Genomic DNA, 17891 nt, shown 5'->3' with positions numbered 1-17891 from the left:
GGAAACCTCAAAGAGAAGATCATTTTGGAATGTTGGTGCGGTTTTAAATGCCGCATGTATTCGTGTAACTGTTCCTTGGATATCTCACCGCCGTAGTCGCTTAAGATGGTTTCCAGATCAGATTTGCTCGGAGTATAAAATACGACAAGCGAACCTATGTTTTCCCTAAAAGGCTTAGAGACGCTGGTAAGCTGCTGCGAGAGCAACCAAACGCTAATGTTGTCATGTCTGCCGCTAAAGGCGAGTTTAACGAGCTCGGAAGTGCGTCTCTTTACGTCATCCCCACAGGCAATGTCATCCAGTATGAGGAGTGTCTGTGTATCCTTAGGGAATTGCTTGTGCCAAAACTTAAGATGTCCAGATAACTCGTTAGGGTCTAAGATATCCACAAAGAAGTCGTCGTCTTTCACTCCTATGCCCGTCCAGGTGCGGTTGTTCACGTAGGTGGGGCAAAGCAGCACGATATAGTCAAATCGGTATCTAAAGGGTCCTAATAGCTGCTCTACTACGAATTGGGTCTTTCCGCAGCCGGTGGGTCCTACTATCAGAGCGTTACAAGGAATATGGTTCGGATCCATTATATCCATTCTTTCGAAGGGAACTAGAAGCAAATTTATTTGCTGGTATATATGGAAGGCCCAGTGGAAGCAGTCAAAGCAATGGTTAACGTCGTCAAAGAAAAGTCAGACCTGGAGAGGACGGTGGAAATGCAAAGGGAGGAGATAGACCGGCTGAATGAACGCGTAAAGGAGCTTTATGAGGAAATGTGTGGTCTAACGCGCGCAGAACGGTTTGGCGCGCTGATAACGATGGCAGGTTGGGCGAAAGAGTCCGTGAAGGACTTCATGAAATATCCTATGTAAATTGTGTGGACAAGTGTTTGAAAGTCATTTAAATGATGCCTTAGGATGTTGAGGATGAGGCTGTTATCTTGTTAAGTAGGGTACGAAACTCCTCAAAAAAACCCCGTAGGATGTTGAGGATAAAGTTGTTATCTTGTTAAGTAGGGCTGGAAACTATTCTGAGATGCCCATAGAATGTTGAGGAATGTGTTGTTATCTTGTTAAAGGATGTTAAATGGAGGCTAAAATATAGTTAAGTATATATGGACTGTTTGATGTGTAAGAGGGTGTTTAGCACCAAGCAAAGACTGCAATACCATGTTCGGCGTGGAGTTTGCACAAAGAAGCCAATTAGTAAGGTTTGTAAGGATTGTAATAAGGAATTCAGCACCGTTCAAAAGATGCAGCAACACCAGGAAAGACGCGTCTGTAGAAGCGCCTGTAAGGATTGTAATAAGGAATTCAGCACTCTTCAGGAAATGCAGCAACATCTGAAAAGAGGGGTTTGCTGTAGGACTAGGCAGTGTAGTTTCTGTGATAAGATACTTAGCAGCCGCCAACGTCTTCAGACACATAGAAAGAGGCATGAGGAGACTTATCGATTCCTTTCTAGGACCTACGACATGGAAGGAGTAGATTGTTACCAGTGCGGTGATATTATGAGTCGTTGTGAACATAAAGAGGAATATCTAAGGAATAGAATAGACTACCACAGGAAGATAATCCATACCTTTCCTTTCTTTGAGCGCACCGAAGGAATTCCATGGACTAACAGAGAATATTGGAGGCAGGAGTGTGACCGCTGCGGATGCGTCAGAGAAGAGGAACACATCTCTAACTGCTTAACAAGATAACAACTACATCCTTAACATTCTACGAGGGTTTCTGAGATAGTTTCGCACCCTACTTAACAAGATAACGACCTCATCCTTAACATTCTGAGGGGGTTTCTGACAAGGATATATGATGGCCTACGCTGCTGCATTGGAGGATTCCTAATCGCCCTTTCAATATATGGACTGTATTACGTGCGAACCCCCTGCTGACTGCATCGTTAAAAAAGAGTCGCCGAGCACTGCCGACGACCCTACTTTAAATGCGCCTAACTACATAGAGGCGAAGGAAGGACGCACTTTGCGACGTCAAACGCCCAGCGACCATCCTTCTTCCCATACGACCTCAGATGCGTAAACTCCTGCCCCTCTATCACGTATCGGACGCGATCCGGCGCCCACAGGCTGTACGTAACACCCTCATGCGCCAATAACCGTAGCCTGTCAATATCTTCAAAGGCTACATAATTTATTTCATACGTAACGCGCTCCTTTAAGTCTCTCCAGTGTATCTGCCTTACAGCCTCAAACTCCATATATTCTATGGAATATCTTTAAATGCGTTCCCAGAGTCTGCGCGTTCTTAAAGCGCTTACAGCACCACCTACATGGTAAACGCATTCCTTGTGCATACTCCGTGATGGCTCTGCAGATGTCGTCGTAATCGTTACTGATCATTACTTTATGACCATTTCTTTCGTATTCGTGCAACAGGCGACGTTGGTCCTCAGATAATACCCCATTGCCTTTAGGGGTCTTCAGCTCTACGCAGAAACCGCGGTATCGCACGTGTGCATTCAAGATAAGAAGGTCGGGCTGACCGCGTTGGTAGCCCTTCTGCCAGCACTTTATACGTTTGCCGTCCGAATCCTGCAGTTCGCCTAGACCAGGGGTCACGAGCATTTGGGGGTAAAACCTGCGGATGTAGTCCACTACCTTTTTATGCAGGTCGAATTCATTTTCGATCTTAAATACCAACTTGTTTGGACCGCCAAACCGCTTTTCTATTGCATATCGACCGTCCTTACGCAGCGCGGGTAGGACTTCCTCAAAGACCCAATCCTGAAATGCTTCTGCCTTTGGTAGCTTTGAGCTAAATATCAGCTGATACAACCCAGGTTCGGATATAAACACGGAATGTGGGTGTATAGTACAAGCGTCGCGATTCACGACCCCTTTTAACTCAGACAGCCTTTTCTTGTACTTATCCGAAACGGCCTTTTGTTATGTTAATTCGAAATTCACAACCATACGATTGTAGCGTGGTATCTAGACAATGAATATTCATATTCTCATGCTGATTTATTTATCTACAAATAAATTATACCACAGCGATTTATCACCTACACCAGCTCCAAAGAAGGCAAGGTTCCCTCTTGGCGCTTATGTTAAGGAAAAGAAACGTCAAGAGAAGAAATTGTTAAATGAGAAATTACTACTGAGTCATGAACTTGCCCGAGAAAGGCTAGAATTGGAGCAAAAGAGACAAGAATTGATTCAACTTACTAAGTCTATCCATGCAAAGGAAGAGAAAATCCGAAGAAAGAGGAAAAGGGTGAGTATTTCTGAACGCTATAAGACAATTAATGAGCTTACATTCAGCCCAGCAATCGATTTTCTAATTTCTTTTTGCACTTGTGACTTACACCTGACAATTAAAAAAAAAAATTTAGATCAATTCTGAATTATCATTAAACTTATTTCCACGTTATTATTTAAATCTCAAACGAGGCTCTTTTGTTTTAGAGAAACTGCAGGTTGTGTGAACATAAATTATAGAAAACAGTCTACTAACACAGGATAGACTGTCTTTTACATGTAATTATTGTTTTATCTTATTATTTTTTTGTCATTGTATATTTTCTAAGCATACATGTACTAATAATATATTTATTTATTTATTTATTATATTTTGTATTAAATATAGGATGAACAGCTTGAGGACATTACTTGTCAAAGACCAGCCAAAATTGTCAGGTGTCCAAAAGTACCAAGTTGCATTCTGCCCCAAAATAGTGATAAGCTGGAGCTCTCTTCAGCCCAGTCATTTAGAAGGAGACAAAGGACATTAGATGCATTGAAACCGATACACTGCTCTGGTGGCAATGATGACCAAAAACCGGTATTGGATGGCTTGTGGGCAACTCTTGCTGCTACAGCTACAAAAGATCAGTTGAAATCCTATCTTTTAAAATCTAAACTGTGTGCTACTAAAATAATACCCGATATTGTAAAGACAAATGTGAAGGAATATCAAAGCAGCAGAGAAAATGAACTCAGGAGTATAAGGGTTTTGTATGAAGGTGGGATAATGAGCAAGAGGAAGTACTCAACACTTAGAAACTGTTCTGATGTAGTCAAGGAAGCAGATGCAAATAGCAAGGTTGAGTTTATGGCCGGGTGTCAAATACCCAAGATAATACCTTACAAGAAACTAATGAAGATAATAAATGGATTAAACATTGGTGAAGTAGAAAGCTTAGAGAGCCTTGCTGGTGTTCTAGGTGTAGATGTAACTGTGTCAGGTGTTTATAGGCCATTAAAGTCATTCCTGCTTATGTTGGCTGATCTCTATTTGTTGGTTAATGAACATAACCAGTGTCTTCATTGGTTTCATGGAAGAACAAATGTTTTCTATGTTGCTGTTGGTGCAGACGGTGCACCATTTGGCAAAGATACAACTGCAACTGGCAAGTATATAATTATTTCATACTGATAATAATCTTGTTTTAACTTTAGCAGCAGTTAGGCGGACTCGCGAAGCGCCGACAATGCCAAAAATCACAAGTCGAAAAAACCCACCCCCCCCCCCCTGGGGTTTTTGGGGGTCGGTTAACCGCCCTACAGGGGGTCTTGCGCGATCGGCCGACAGCGCGAAATGTGCCTAACTGCTGCTCTGTTGGGGTCGCAAACGGAGGGTAAAATATTCTTTAGATATACATGGCATCCGTCAACGACATTCAAAACGAAACTGTGCGCAGGCTGGGAAATCAGGTGATGGATAACTCAGATGCGGATTTTGTCTTTGCGACGTTCATGGAGGGCAAGACAGACAAGACGATGAATCACGAAATGGCTGAAAGGATAATCGACAGAATGCCGGACGGTGACTACCGTTTGGAGTTGACGTTCGTGAAGTATTTGGATGGCGAGTGGGTGATAGAAAAGGGCCGTAATCCCATCAGGGCGTCTGGTAAGCAGAGTTTGTTCGTCTTGAATAAGCATACGAGACCAGGGGCATTGGAGGGAATTGACATGCTCTTCTATGAGGTCGCTTACCCGGTTACCGTGGTCATTTACGGCGCGTACGAGATTAAGGAGCCGAATGTCAGAAAGTTGCGACCGATGCGACATCCGGGTAATTGCGTCGCGAAATTGGTCAAAGAGTTCTTCGAAGACGCTGCTCGTGGTGGTAAGCTTACGCCAAAGAGAAGCGAAGCCATCAGGAAATGGGAAAGAGATACCAACAAGACTGGAGGTACGATTAAGAACATTCAGAAATTAGAGACGGCTTTAGAACGCCGCATACACGTGAAGGACATCACGGACGGTTGCATTTACGAAGGGACGAAAAAATATGGAGGTAGAGGTGCCCCTATTGTCATCTACCAACACAATGGACACGCTTGGCGAGAACTTAGGTTTCCCAAGAAGAAGGAAACTAAGGTTTATAAGATGTCGCCGTTGGCAGAATTGGTCCACGAGAATTCCGTTTGGTTGATGGACGCGGAAGGAAGTCAGTTTATGACGCAGGATGGTACTCTTTACAGGCCTCTAGTAGAACACCAACGCATTCAAAGTGCTTGTGCGACGTTAGGGGAAGACTTTTCAGACGAGGTCCTTAGCTCTCGTAGTTTGGACTTCCTAGCTGCGAAGAAAAGAAATGGATGGAAGTCCACGCCTAAGGAATTCGCCGACATAGCCAAAGCCTGCGTAGAGCACGGCCATGGAGGTCTGTGGAACATGGAGTATGACGAAAACGAATACGTCTCCTTAGACATGAAACATTGTTACCCTGCCAGTTTTAAAGGCCTTGGGGATTGCAAGGAGTATTACGACCGCTACGGGCATCCGGATTCGCAGTTCTTTCGTGTGTCTTTGCCCGGTAAGTGCGATGCTCCCAAGTCTACGGGGTTCGTGCGGTTGACCACGTGGAAGTTAGCAAAGGGCTTACATCCGATAATTTACGCGTGGTATGGGAAACATCTGCAGGAGAAAGAATGGATTCCCATACCCCTGCTGAAGTTTCTCGAAGAGCGCGAGCTTCTCACGTACACAGCGCATGAAGCCATATTGTGCCGCTCCGCGTTTACGCAATGGTTGCCAGAGCATAATCCCACTGCTAGAATTGTCATAGGCAAATTCACCCAGGGTGCAAAAGAAGGAGAAAAGCACATGCAGCGGCGTTTGATAACCGACGACGGAGAGTTGAGCTTCCTCGTAAAACGTGCACATGAGCAAGGAACGATGGTGTCCGTAGAGAAATGGAATTATTTCATAGAAGGTAAAGGCGAGCGACAATGGAATGCGTTGTGCTATTATCAAGATCATCGCCCGCAATATTACCATTTGCGCGCCAGCATGCTCGCATATGCGCATATCAATCTATTGTCAATGCTGTTGAGGTTTGACAAGGAGGATATCCCGCGCGTGGCTACGGATTCCCTCTACGTGAAGCCCGAAGTGTTAGAAAAAATGCAAGAGTTTTACACAGCCGATGAACTCGCGGAAAGTGGTCAATGGCGTGTAAAAGATGAAGAGATAAAAGCCTGGAGAGAACGTGTGGAATACCACGGGAAACACGTAAAAGGTGCCACCGTCCCCACTGAGGAACCATTGCCATCCGTTGTGGACCCCATTTCTTACCAACGCTTTTCGTACCTGTACGGGCCCGGAGGCAGCGGTAAAACCACCAGGGTTTTGGAATTATTTCCTCGCGTGAAGGTGTTAACGCCGACGCACCGTCTGGAAAGAGAATTGACGGAGATGGGCCACGACGCGCAAACGTACCACAGCTTCTTTCGCTGGAACGGTCAAAAGTGGGTGCCAGAAGCAATACGCGACATACCTCCGGTGATATTATGGGATGAGATTTGCACCGTGCCATTAGAAATCTTACAGGAATTTGTAGACTTCCTCCGCGGAAAGTGTCAAGTTATATTTGCCGGAGATCCATGCCAGCCGCCTCCCATTTGCGGAGAAATGCCCCATAAATGGTTAAAAGGAATGGTAGACCATGCAGAGGAAATCAACGCCGACTACCGCAGCAAGGACGAAGTGAGAAACTTAAAGGCGGAACTTCGGGGCCTCAGTGATGCCGAGCAAAACAAGACGCTGCGTAAACGCATCCGAGCGAAGTCTTACGAGGACTTCCTTTGCGCGTGGCATCCAGAGGATTTGGTGTTGAGCAGCAAGCGCGCAGCACAATCGCGAATACAGAAAGATCTATTAAAAGTGCACCGCGAAAGATTCCCAAGCCATTTGGTACCCGTTTGCTACAAGCCCCACGATACCCGCATGCAGAAGAGAGACGTGTGGGTGCCGGGCACCGACGTCCAACTGCAGAACGCGGTAACTCATGATAAAGTCTGGGTGCCTATGGAAAAGGTTGAAAAAATAACCTCCCATCCAGATTGGCGTTTGGGATATTGTATGACAGTCCACAGCGCGCAAGGGCTTACCATAAAAGAAACCTTATGGATCATAGACCAGCGGTTATGTTGGAGTAATTTGATATATACCGCTGTGAGCCGTGTGGAGCATGCCAAACAGTTGCGGAGGGCTTGGGGTCCGCAATTGCGTTACGATAAGACGCCAGAAGATATAGCAAAGGAGAACATTGCTAAGAAACTCCTTCGCTACAAAAGACATGACGAAGGAAAAGGCATGGTGTTCGACCTATGCGCGGACGACGTCTATAAGGAAGGGGCACGGTGTGCCAAGTGTAACATACCTCTACTATGGAGGTTTGACCCAAATGACGATCAGCAGTTCTCCGTGGATCGTATAAATAACAAACGCGGGCATTGCAGAGGCAACGTAAGGTTAACGTGCCTAGAGTGCAATCGGGCGCGTGGAGCTGCGCTACTCTGAGTCTTTGGGGACTATGAGCAGCTCTTCCTTAACAAATCCGCGACTTGGGCCATCTAGGTAATACAACACGGGTTGCCCTTCCTTGGTGACGGACTTCGAAATCTCATACGTTTCCAAAGACCAGTTAGGATCCGTGGCTCTCTTACTGCCACCTTCGAGTTCCCCCGGCTGATAGAGGTATCTGACCACTATGTTGCGGGGTAGCTTTTTTTCCTTCAGTCCGACCGCCCTCGAACTTCTGACGTAGGACTTGTGTTCCACGTGTTTCGTTTTTAGATATACAATGCTTCGCGTATTCCAAAACAACGAAACTAAACTGCAATGCATAGTGCAAGACGAAACTTTGTACTTCAAAGCGAAGGAGGTGGCTTTGGCGTTGGAATACGAGAACACCAAAAAGGCTATTAGTGACCACGTGTCTGAGAAGTACCAGAAAAGGCTGAGTGAGTTAAGGGTAACGAATCGTGCCCTTTCTACTATGCATCCACATTCCGTGTTCATTTCCGAACCTGGGTTGTATCAGCTGATATGTAGTTCGAAGATGCCAAAGGCCGTAAAGTTCCAGGATTGGGTCTTCGAAGAAGTCCTTCCCGCGCTGCGTAAGACGGGTAAATATGCAATAGACAAGCGCTTTGACGGTCCGAACAAGTTGGTATTCAAAATAGAAAATGAATTTGACCTGCATAAAAAGGTGGTGGACTACATCCGCAAGTTTTACCCCCAAATGCTCATAGCCCCTGGTCTAGGCGAACTGCAGGATTCAGACGGCAAACGTATAAAGTGCTGGCAGAAAGGATATCAACGCGGTCAACCCGACTTAATGATCTTGAATGCGCACACACATTACTGTGGATTCTGCATAGAGCTGAAGACCCCAAAAGGCAACGGTAGGTTATCTGAGGATCAGCAACTACTCTTACAGAGGTATGAAGAAAACGGCTATAAGGTGCTCATAAGCAGCGACTACGATGTCATTTGCAGGGAGATCACTGCGTATGCTGAACACCTACGAATTCCCTGCAGGTGGTGTTGTAAGGGCTTTAAAACCTCGGAGACTTTGGCGACACACTTAAAGATATTTCATAGAATATATGGACAAGGATAAATTTAACGAGTTAAAGTTCATACAAACATACTGGAGGGATTTGCAGGTGGGGGAGATTTACGAGATAAAGAATTATGTGGTCTTTGAAGACTTGGACCGCCTGCGCTTGGTCTTAAAGAATAAAAAAAGAATATACACCCTTTGGGCGCCCGATAGGATAAGGTACGCCATCGAAGGGCAGGATGTTACCCATGTCATGAGCCATGGTAAAAAGGATGGCAGGTGGGTATTTGACGTGGTTAATTGGGAGCCTGAGAGTCCTCTGCATTCGTAAGGACGTCTGCTAAAGTCCGCTGCTCCGCGGAGCACCAATGCCCCACAAAGGATTCTTTGAGAAATGCACTGCCGCAATGAAGGCAGTTGTATTTGTTACGCGGTTTGGGGGTCGTAATGCAATCGGCTGGTAGTTCACACGTAATACAGTCCATATATTGAAAGGGTGATTAGGAATCGCCACAAAGTAGGCTAGCATATACCTTTAAAAGGGGTTTTGATGATACTTAACAAACAACAAGAAAAATAAGAATGGGGTTTGCGCAAACCTCATTCTAAAAGGGTCTCAGAATGTTGAGTATAAGGTTGTTATATTGTTAAGGACGTTTATTTGTCGAGGCAGTTGAAGATATGTTCCTCTTCTCTGATGCAACCACAACGATCGCACTCCTGCCTCCAATACTCCCTTTTAGTCCACGGAACGCCTTCGGCGCGTTCAAAAGAGGGGAAAGTACGGACTATCTTCTTATGGTAATCTATGCGATTCCTTAAGTAATCCTCTTTATGCGGGCAGCGACTCATCATATCCGCACATTGGTAGCAATCCACGCCTTCTAAGTCGTAGCTCCCAAAGAGAAATCGATAGTCGACTTCATGTGTTTTCCGATGCGTCTGTAAACGCTGACGACTGCTTAGTATCTTATTACAGAAACTACACTGTCTGCTTTGTTCACAGACGCCCCTTTTCAGGTGCTCGGAGGTGTTAGGAAATTCCTTATTACAGCCCTTGCAAAGCCCACAAATGCGTTTGTCTTGATGTTGTCGCATCTTTTGAACGGTACTGAATTCTTTACCACAATCCTTACAAACTTTACTAATTGGTTTCTTTGTGCAAACGCCACGACGAACGTGGTATTGTAGTCTTTGCTTGGTGCTGAACACCTTTTTACACATTGAACAGTTCATTTATACTTAAGTGTACCTTAACCACAATATAACGTATTTTTAACTTTATTGTTAACATTCTTAGGTGTCTTTTAAAACAGGTCTACGGGAGCATACAGCTGCGTTTAAAAGACACTTCATAATGTTAAAGATAAGGTTATCATATTGTTAAGTATGTCTGCATGCTGCTTTAAAAGACACCTCAGAATGTTAAGTATAAGGTTGTTAAATTGTTAAGGATGTTACTTCTAAGAAAAAAGACACCTAAGAATGTTAAAGATAAGGATGTTACTTCTAAGAAAAAAGATGTCTTAGAATGTTAAAGATAAGGTTGTTATATTGTTAAGGACGTTACTTCTAAGAAAAAAGATGTCTTAGAATGTTAAGTATGTCTGCACGTGCTGCTCTAAAAGACACTTCAGAATGTTAAAGATAAGGTTATCATATTGTTAAAGACTATCATCTCTTCTTTTTTTAAGAAAAGAAATATCCTTAGGCATATTTTCTTAAAAGAAGGGATGATGGTCCTTAACAATTTAACGACCTTATACTCGACATTCTGAAGTGTCCTTTAGAAGTAACATGCAAGACATCCTTAACAACCTTATGGTTAACATTCTAAGGTGTCTTTTAAACAGCACACGCAGTATATCTTTAACAATTTAACAACCATACACTTAACATTCTAAGACATCTTTTAAAGCAGCATATGTCTTTAACAATATGATAACCTTATCTTTAACATTCTAAGACATCTTTTAAATGACTCATACGTATATCTTTAACAATATGATAACCTTATCTTTAACATTCTAAGACATCTTTTAAAGCAGCATGCATATATCTTTAACAATTTAACAACCATACACTTAACATTCTAAGACATCTTTTAAAGCAGCATGCATATGTCTTTAACAATATGATAACCTTATCTTTAACATTCTAAGGTGTCTTTTTTCTTAGAAGTAACATCCTTAACAATTTAACAACCTTATACTTAACATTCTTAGGTGTCTTTTAAACAGCTCTACAGCGGATATCGCATGAAGTCCTTAACGCTTTCTTTTACCCAACCGGCCATCGTCAACAAGGCACCAAACCTTTCCGCGCGCTTCAGACTGCACATTTCATCATACAATTCCTGCACGCGCTCTTTTAACCGATCGATCTCCTCCCTTTGCATTTCTATGGTGTCTCTTTTATCTTTTGCGTCGCCGGCAATCCTTCTTACTGCGTCCACTGGGTCCATCGTATATATAATGGATCCGAACCATATTCCCTGCAATGCTCTGATAGTAGGACCCACCGGCTGCGGAAAGACCCAGTTCGTCGTGGAGCAGCTATTAGGACCCTTTAGATACCGCTTCGACTATATCGTGCTATTATGCCCCACCTACGTGAATAACCGCACCTGGACGGGCATAGGAGTGAAAGATGACGACTTCTTTGTAGATATCTTAGACCCTAACGAGTTATCCAGCCATTTGAAGTTCTGGCATAAGCAATTCCCTAAAGATACGCAGACGCTCCTCATATTGGATGACATTGCCTGCGGGGACGACGTAAAAAAGCGCACCTCCGAGCTCGTTAAGCTCGCCTTCAGCGGTAGACACGACAATATCAGCGTTTGGTTGCTTTCCCAGCAGCTTACCAGTGTCTCTAAACCCTTCAGGGAAAACATAGGTTCACTTGTCGTATTTTATACTCCGAGCCGGAGTGACCTGGAAACCATCTTAAGCGACTACGGCGGTGAGATATCCAAGGAACAGTTACACGAATACATGCGGTATTTAAAAACGCACCAACATTCCAAGATGATCTTCTCTTTGAGGTTTCCGTATTCCATTAACATATATGGACATTGAGCAGCTCTTAGATGAAGTCCCCGCGCAGTTAGATGAAAGTAACCTCAAGGAACAACTTAACATCCTCGTGTCTTCTGGGAAGTGTAAAGAAATGATAGGCAAGGAACTTACCCATGAGCAGGTTAATAAGTTGTCGGAAGAGGAAGTCAAGAAGTTCCATAAGAGGTACGAGGCCGCCCTTGCAAGTAAGACCACGGACGCCGTAGCAGACTCCGCTATCCGACTTGCGACTAAATTGCTTGGACTTGCACTGCCTATAGACGACGTGGAGCAACTACAGAAGGACATAAGAGATGACTATGTTATCGCCCAAGAACTTAAGATAACCTGCGGGTGGTTGTCTTTGAAGTGCGGTAAGTTAATGGCAGTCGCCTCTGCGGCTTTGCACGTAGCTCAGCATGTCGACTTGAAGGAGGTACTAGGTTCCTTCGGAACATCTTGGAAGGACTTCAAGAAGGACAGAGAAGTCGAAAAGGTCTTCCAGGCAGCACTTACTGAGGTACCTGATCAAGTCGCCTCAAGTACTTAGTCAAGTCGCCTCAAGTACTTAGTCAAGTCATTCTCAAGTACTTAGTCAAGTCGCCCTTAAGTCATTGTCAAGTACTTAGTCAAGTCATTCTCAAGTACTTAGTCAAGTCGTCCTTAAGTCATTCTCAAGTCGTCGTCAAGTTACTTATCAAGTCCTTCAAGTCCTTAGATATAAATGAGTGAACCAGAGTCGAAGGTAGAGCAGCCCGAGCAAAAGATTACCAAGGCTAAATCTCCAGGCAGAGTTGCCGCGGGGAAGAAGCTCGCGGAGATGAACAGGAAGAACAAAGCAAAGAAAGAGGAAAAGGTGGAGGAAAAAGAAGAGGAATCCTTTTGGAATCCTGGGTACGTCATTGGCGCGTTAGGAGTTGCTATAGCAGCAGGCAGCCTTTACTTACAATGGCGGGCAGCAAAGCCAAAAGTAGAACCACCAACATATCACGCACCTGTGGAGGTTAGAAAAAGTAAGATCCCTGAAATGGAGTAGATTCATCACCCGTGGCGACCTAGATTTTCCTTCTCGCTTTGTAATATAATGTCGACCGCGTTATTGAAAACTGTTGAAGAAGCAGCTATCATTACTTCCATCGTTGCGGGTATTGGTTGGGTAGGTAAGAAAGTGCTCAAAGAAGACTTTACTGAAGACCCAAGCAAGAGCTTCGCTAATTTTGCTAAGATGACCGCTGCCGTAGGCGGGGCTATCATGGCAAAGAATTACCTACAGAAGGAAAAGTACATTCCTAACATATAATGGTTAGCTTAGTCGCAGGCGGAGTTATTGCAGCCTTAGCATTCACTGGAGCTAATTATGGTGGTAGATATCTGGATAAATTAGTTAGCGGTGATAGAAACGCAGAATCTAACGCTGAGAGGAAAAGGCACGACTTAGCGCTGGAGAAATATCAGCGAGACGTTGCGGCTTGGAATGAAAAAAGACAAGCTTACAGGGATTGGTTGGATAAGAACTACCAAGACAAGATGCAGGCGGATAAGAACTTTGAAAATACAGACTACGCCTTTAAGCTCTATGCGCAAGCACACCCCGACTTTAGAATGAGAAAGCCTCAGTTTAAGGATTACTATCAGCCTTCTAAGAAACAAAAAGATAACGAGCTGGTCTTCGTAGGAGTCGCAGGGCTGGTGGGAGGCGTGGCCTTGGCGTATTTAGTCTAAGCTGCGCTTAGCCTCTAGTGGCGCCTAGATTATAATGATCGTCTTTTTGGAAAGGAACAAGAATAACTTTACCACTTATCTGAATCCTCCCATCCGCGCGGAAAGGGTCCGGCTGGTTAGTTGCTCTTTGTACAATTCTTGGTATAATTTAATTAATGGCTTTGTCATCGGAACTTCCGGTACCAAACCAAAGTTACCAGATTCCCATTACACCCCCATAACACTGGCTAAGGAGCTAGCAAAGCATGGATATACTCTTACCACAGGATTACCCCATGAAATGAAGTTCAAGAAAAATAATGGGAGTGCCAATATAAAGGACAGTTCATTGGTAGAACTCCTGGGCCTTACTAGTACCACGATCAATGGTCAACTTGACGTGAAATGGAAAGTTCCCGCTAACTACGAAGTTTACTGCAGCCTAGTAAGCTCGTACTTTAATGAAGGACCCAGTAATCTAATGTCCAAGTTTCCACCTAAGGGTAATCCATTTGACCTGGTAGAATACACTCCCATTTCTTTGAGCTATGACTTGTCTAATTTGGTAGAAAGCATAAACATCACCATTAAAGTGGACGGAAAGACGGTGGATTTTAACGGACGTAAGATCAATCTTGTTTTGGAATTCATATAATGGGCCGCGTAGAGGACAAACTTAAAAGGATTTACTATGGGCCTGAAGGCTATTGGAAAGGAGCATCAGCTATTAAGAAACTCGCGACCGCGGCCAGGGTATCAGAAGAAACGGCTAAGAACTGGTTGAAAAAACAAACCATCTGGCAGGTTTATCTTCCCGTGCCCAAGTACATTCCCAGGCCCAGCTTTACCGTAAATACCCCCAATGAAGTTCATCAGGCGGATTTGCTTTTCTTACCGCACGATAAGGTGAGAAGAAAGACCTATAGATACGCTTTGACCGTAGTGGATATCGCAAGCAGATATAAGGACGCCGAACCCATAACCAGCAAGGATTCTGGGGAAGTCGCAGAAGCCCTAGGTAGGATTTATAAGCGCGTCTTGAAATGGCCTAAGCTGCTGCAAGTGGATGCGGGGACAGAGTTCATGGGCGTGGTTACCAAAACCCTGAAAGACCACAGCACTAAAATTAGGAGAGCCGAAGCTGAGTACCACAGGGGCCAGAGCATCGTCGAAAGATTTAATACAACCTTGGCCGAGCGTCTCTTTGGATACCAGTATTGGAAAGAGCTGGAAGATCCCTCCAAACGCAACAGGGAATGGACTCAGAGGCTCCCCCAGGTCGTCGCGGCTTTGAACAACGAGGCGGCCAGGGCTACTGGAATGAAACCCAAGGATGCCATAAAAACGAAACACGTGGAACACAAGTCCTACGTCAGAAGTTCGAGGGCGGTCGGACTGAAGGAAAAAAAGCTACCCCGCAACATAGTGGTCAGATACCTCTATCAGCCGGGGGAACTCGAAGGTGGCAGTAAGAGAGCCACGGATCCTAACTGGTCTTTGGAAACGTATGAGATTTCGAAGTCCGTCACCAAGGAAGGGCAACCCGTGTTGTATTACCTAGATGGCCCAAGTCGCGGATTTGTTAAGGAAGAGCTGCTCATAGTCCCCAAAGACTCAGAGTAGCGCAGCTCCACGCGCCCGATTGCACTCTAGGCACGTTAACCTTACGTTGCCTCTGCAATGCCCGCGTTTGTTATTTATACGATCCACGGAGAACTGCTGATCGTCATTTGGGTCAAACCTCCATAGTAGAGGTATGTTACACTTGGCACACCGTGCCCCTTCCTTATAGACGTCGTCCGCGCATAGGTCGAACACCATGCCTTTTCCTTCGTCATGTCTTTTGTAGCGAAGGAGTTTCTTAGCAATGTTCTCCTTTGCTATATCTTCTGGCGTCTTATCGTAACGCAATTGCGGACCCCAAGCCCTCCGCAACTGTTTGGCATGCTCCACACGGCTCACAGCGGTATATATCAAATTACTCCAACATAACCGCTGGTCTATGATCCATAAGGTTTCTTTTATGGTAAGCCCTTGCGCGCTGTGGACTGTCATACAATATCCCAAACGCCAATCTGGATGGGAGGTTATTTTTTCAACCTTTTCCATAGGCACCCAGACTTTATCATGAGTTACCGCGTTCTGCAGTTGGACGTCGGTGCCCGGCACCCACACGTCTCTCTTCTGCATGCGGGTATCGTGGGGCTTGTAGCAAACGGGTACCAAATGGCTTGGGAATCTTTCGCGGTGCACTTTTAATAGATCTTTCTGTATTCGCGATTGTGCTGCGCGCTTGCTGCTCAACACCAAATCCTCTGGATGCCACGCGCAAAGGAAGTCCTCGTAAGACTTCGCTCGGATGCGTTTACGCAGCGTCTTGTTTTGCTCGGCATCACTGAGGCCCCGAAGTTCCGCCTTTAAGTTTCTCACTTCGTCCTTGCTGCGGTAGTCGGCGTTGATTTCCTCTGCATGGTCTACCATTCCTTTTAACCATTTATGGGGCATTTCTCCGCAAATGGGAGGCGGCTGGCATGGATCTCCGGCAAATATAACTTGACACTTTCCGCGGAGGAAGTCTACAAATTCCTGTAAGATTTCTAATGGCACGGTGCAAATCTCATCCCATAATATCACCGGAGGTATGTCGCGTATTGCTTCTGGCACCCACTTTTGACCGTTCCAGCGAAAGAAGCTGTGGTACGTTTGCGCGTCGTGGCCCATCTCCGTCAATTCTCTTTCCAGACGGTGCGTCGGCGTTAACACCTTCACGCGAGGAAATAATTCCAAAACCCTGGTGGTTTTACCGCTGCCTCCGGGCCCGTACAGGTACGAAAAGCGTTGGTAAGAAATGGGGTCCACAACGGATGGCAATGGTTCCTCAGTGGGGACGGTGGCACCTTTTACGTGTTTCCCGTGGTATTCCACACGTTCTCTCCAGGCTTTTATCTCTTCATCTTTTTACACGCCATTGACCACTTTCCGCGAGTTCATCGGCTGTGTAAAACTCTTGCATTTTTTCTAACACTTCGGGCTTCACGTAGAGGGAATCCGTAGCCACGCGCGGGATATCCTCCTTGTCAAACCTCAACAGCATTGACAATAGATTGATATGCGCATATGCGAGCATGCTGGCGCGCAAATGGTAATATTGCGGGCGATGATCTTGATAATAGCACAACGCATTCCATTGTCGCTCGCCTTTACCTTCTATGAAATAATTCCATTTCTCTACGGACACCATCGTTCCTTGCTCATGTGCACGTTTTACGAGGAAGCTCAACTCTCCGTCGTCGGTTATCAAACGCCGCTGCATGTGCTTTTCTCCTTCTTTTGCACCCTGGGTGAATTTGCCTATGACAATTCTAGCAGTGGGATTATGCTCTGGCAACCATTGCGTAAACGCGGAGCGGCACAATATGGCTTCATGCGCTGTGTACGTGAGAAGCTCGCGCTCTTCGAGAAACTTCAGCAGGGGGTATGGGAATCCATTCTTTCTCCTGCAGATGTTTTCCATACCACGCGTAAATTATCGGATGTAAGCCCTTTGCTAACTTCCACGTGGTCAACCGCACGAACCCCGTAGACTTGGGAGCATCGCACTTACCGGGCAAAGACACACGAAAGAACTGCGAATCCGGATGCCCGTAGCGGTCGTAATACTCCTTGCAATCCCCAAGGCCTTTAAAACTGGCAGGGGTAACAATGTTTCATGTCTAAGGAGACGTATTCGTTTTCGTCATACTCCATGTTCCACAGACCTCCATGGCCGTGCTCTACGCAGGCTTTGGCTATGTCGGCGAATTCCTTAGGCGTGGACTTCCATCCATTTCTTTTCTTCGCAGCTAGGAAGTCCAAACTACGAGAGCTAAGGACCTCGTCTGAAAGTCTTCCCCTAACGTCGCACAAGCACTTTGAATGCGTTGGTGTTTCTACTAGAGGCCTGTAAAGAGTACCATCCTGCGTCATAAACTGACCTTCCTTCCGCGGTCCATCAACCAAACGGAATTCTCGTGGACCAATTCTGCCAACGGCGACATCTTATAAACCTTAGTTTCCTTCTTCTTGGGAAACCTAAGTTCTCGCCAAGCGTGTCCATTGTGTTGGTAGATGACAATAGGGGCACCTCTACCTCCATATTTTTTTCGTCCCCTCGTCAATTCAACCGTCCGTGATGTCCTTCACGTGTATGCGCGTTCTAAAAGCCGTCTCTAATTTCTGAATGTCTATAATCGTACTCCAGTCTTTGTTGGTACTCCTTTCCCCATTTCCCTCTGATGGTCTTCGCTTCTCTTTGGCGTAGCTTCCCCACCACGAG

The 17891-nt window shown here is 45.3% G+C and overlaps 1 protein-coding gene across 1 annotated transcript; it reads left to right on the top strand.

The window, feature by feature from the left end:
• The first annotated feature begins 2951 nt into the window (after positions 1 to 2951).
• LOC148908225 (uncharacterized) lies at positions 2952 to 4391 on the top strand. The gene is made up of 2 exons (XM_089035806.1): positions 2952 to 3230; positions 3603 to 4391. Exons 1-2 carry the CDS (start codon positions 2952 to 2954, stop codon positions 4389 to 4391), a joined length of 1068 nt encoding a protein of 355 aa, XP_088891932.1.
• Positions 4392 to 17891: the final 13500 nt, after the last annotated feature.

This window comes from Actinia tenebrosa, unplaced genomic scaffold (assembly GCF_029948245.1).
Source record: "Actinia tenebrosa isolate PJP-AT-01 unplaced genomic scaffold, QUT_ActTen_1.0 PGA_scaffold3__52_contigs__length_22856419, whole genome shotgun sequence".
NCBI lineage: Eukaryota > Metazoa > Cnidaria > Anthozoa > Actiniaria > Actiniidae > Actinia > Actinia tenebrosa.
This window is presented reverse-complemented; position numbering and strand designations above follow the sequence as displayed.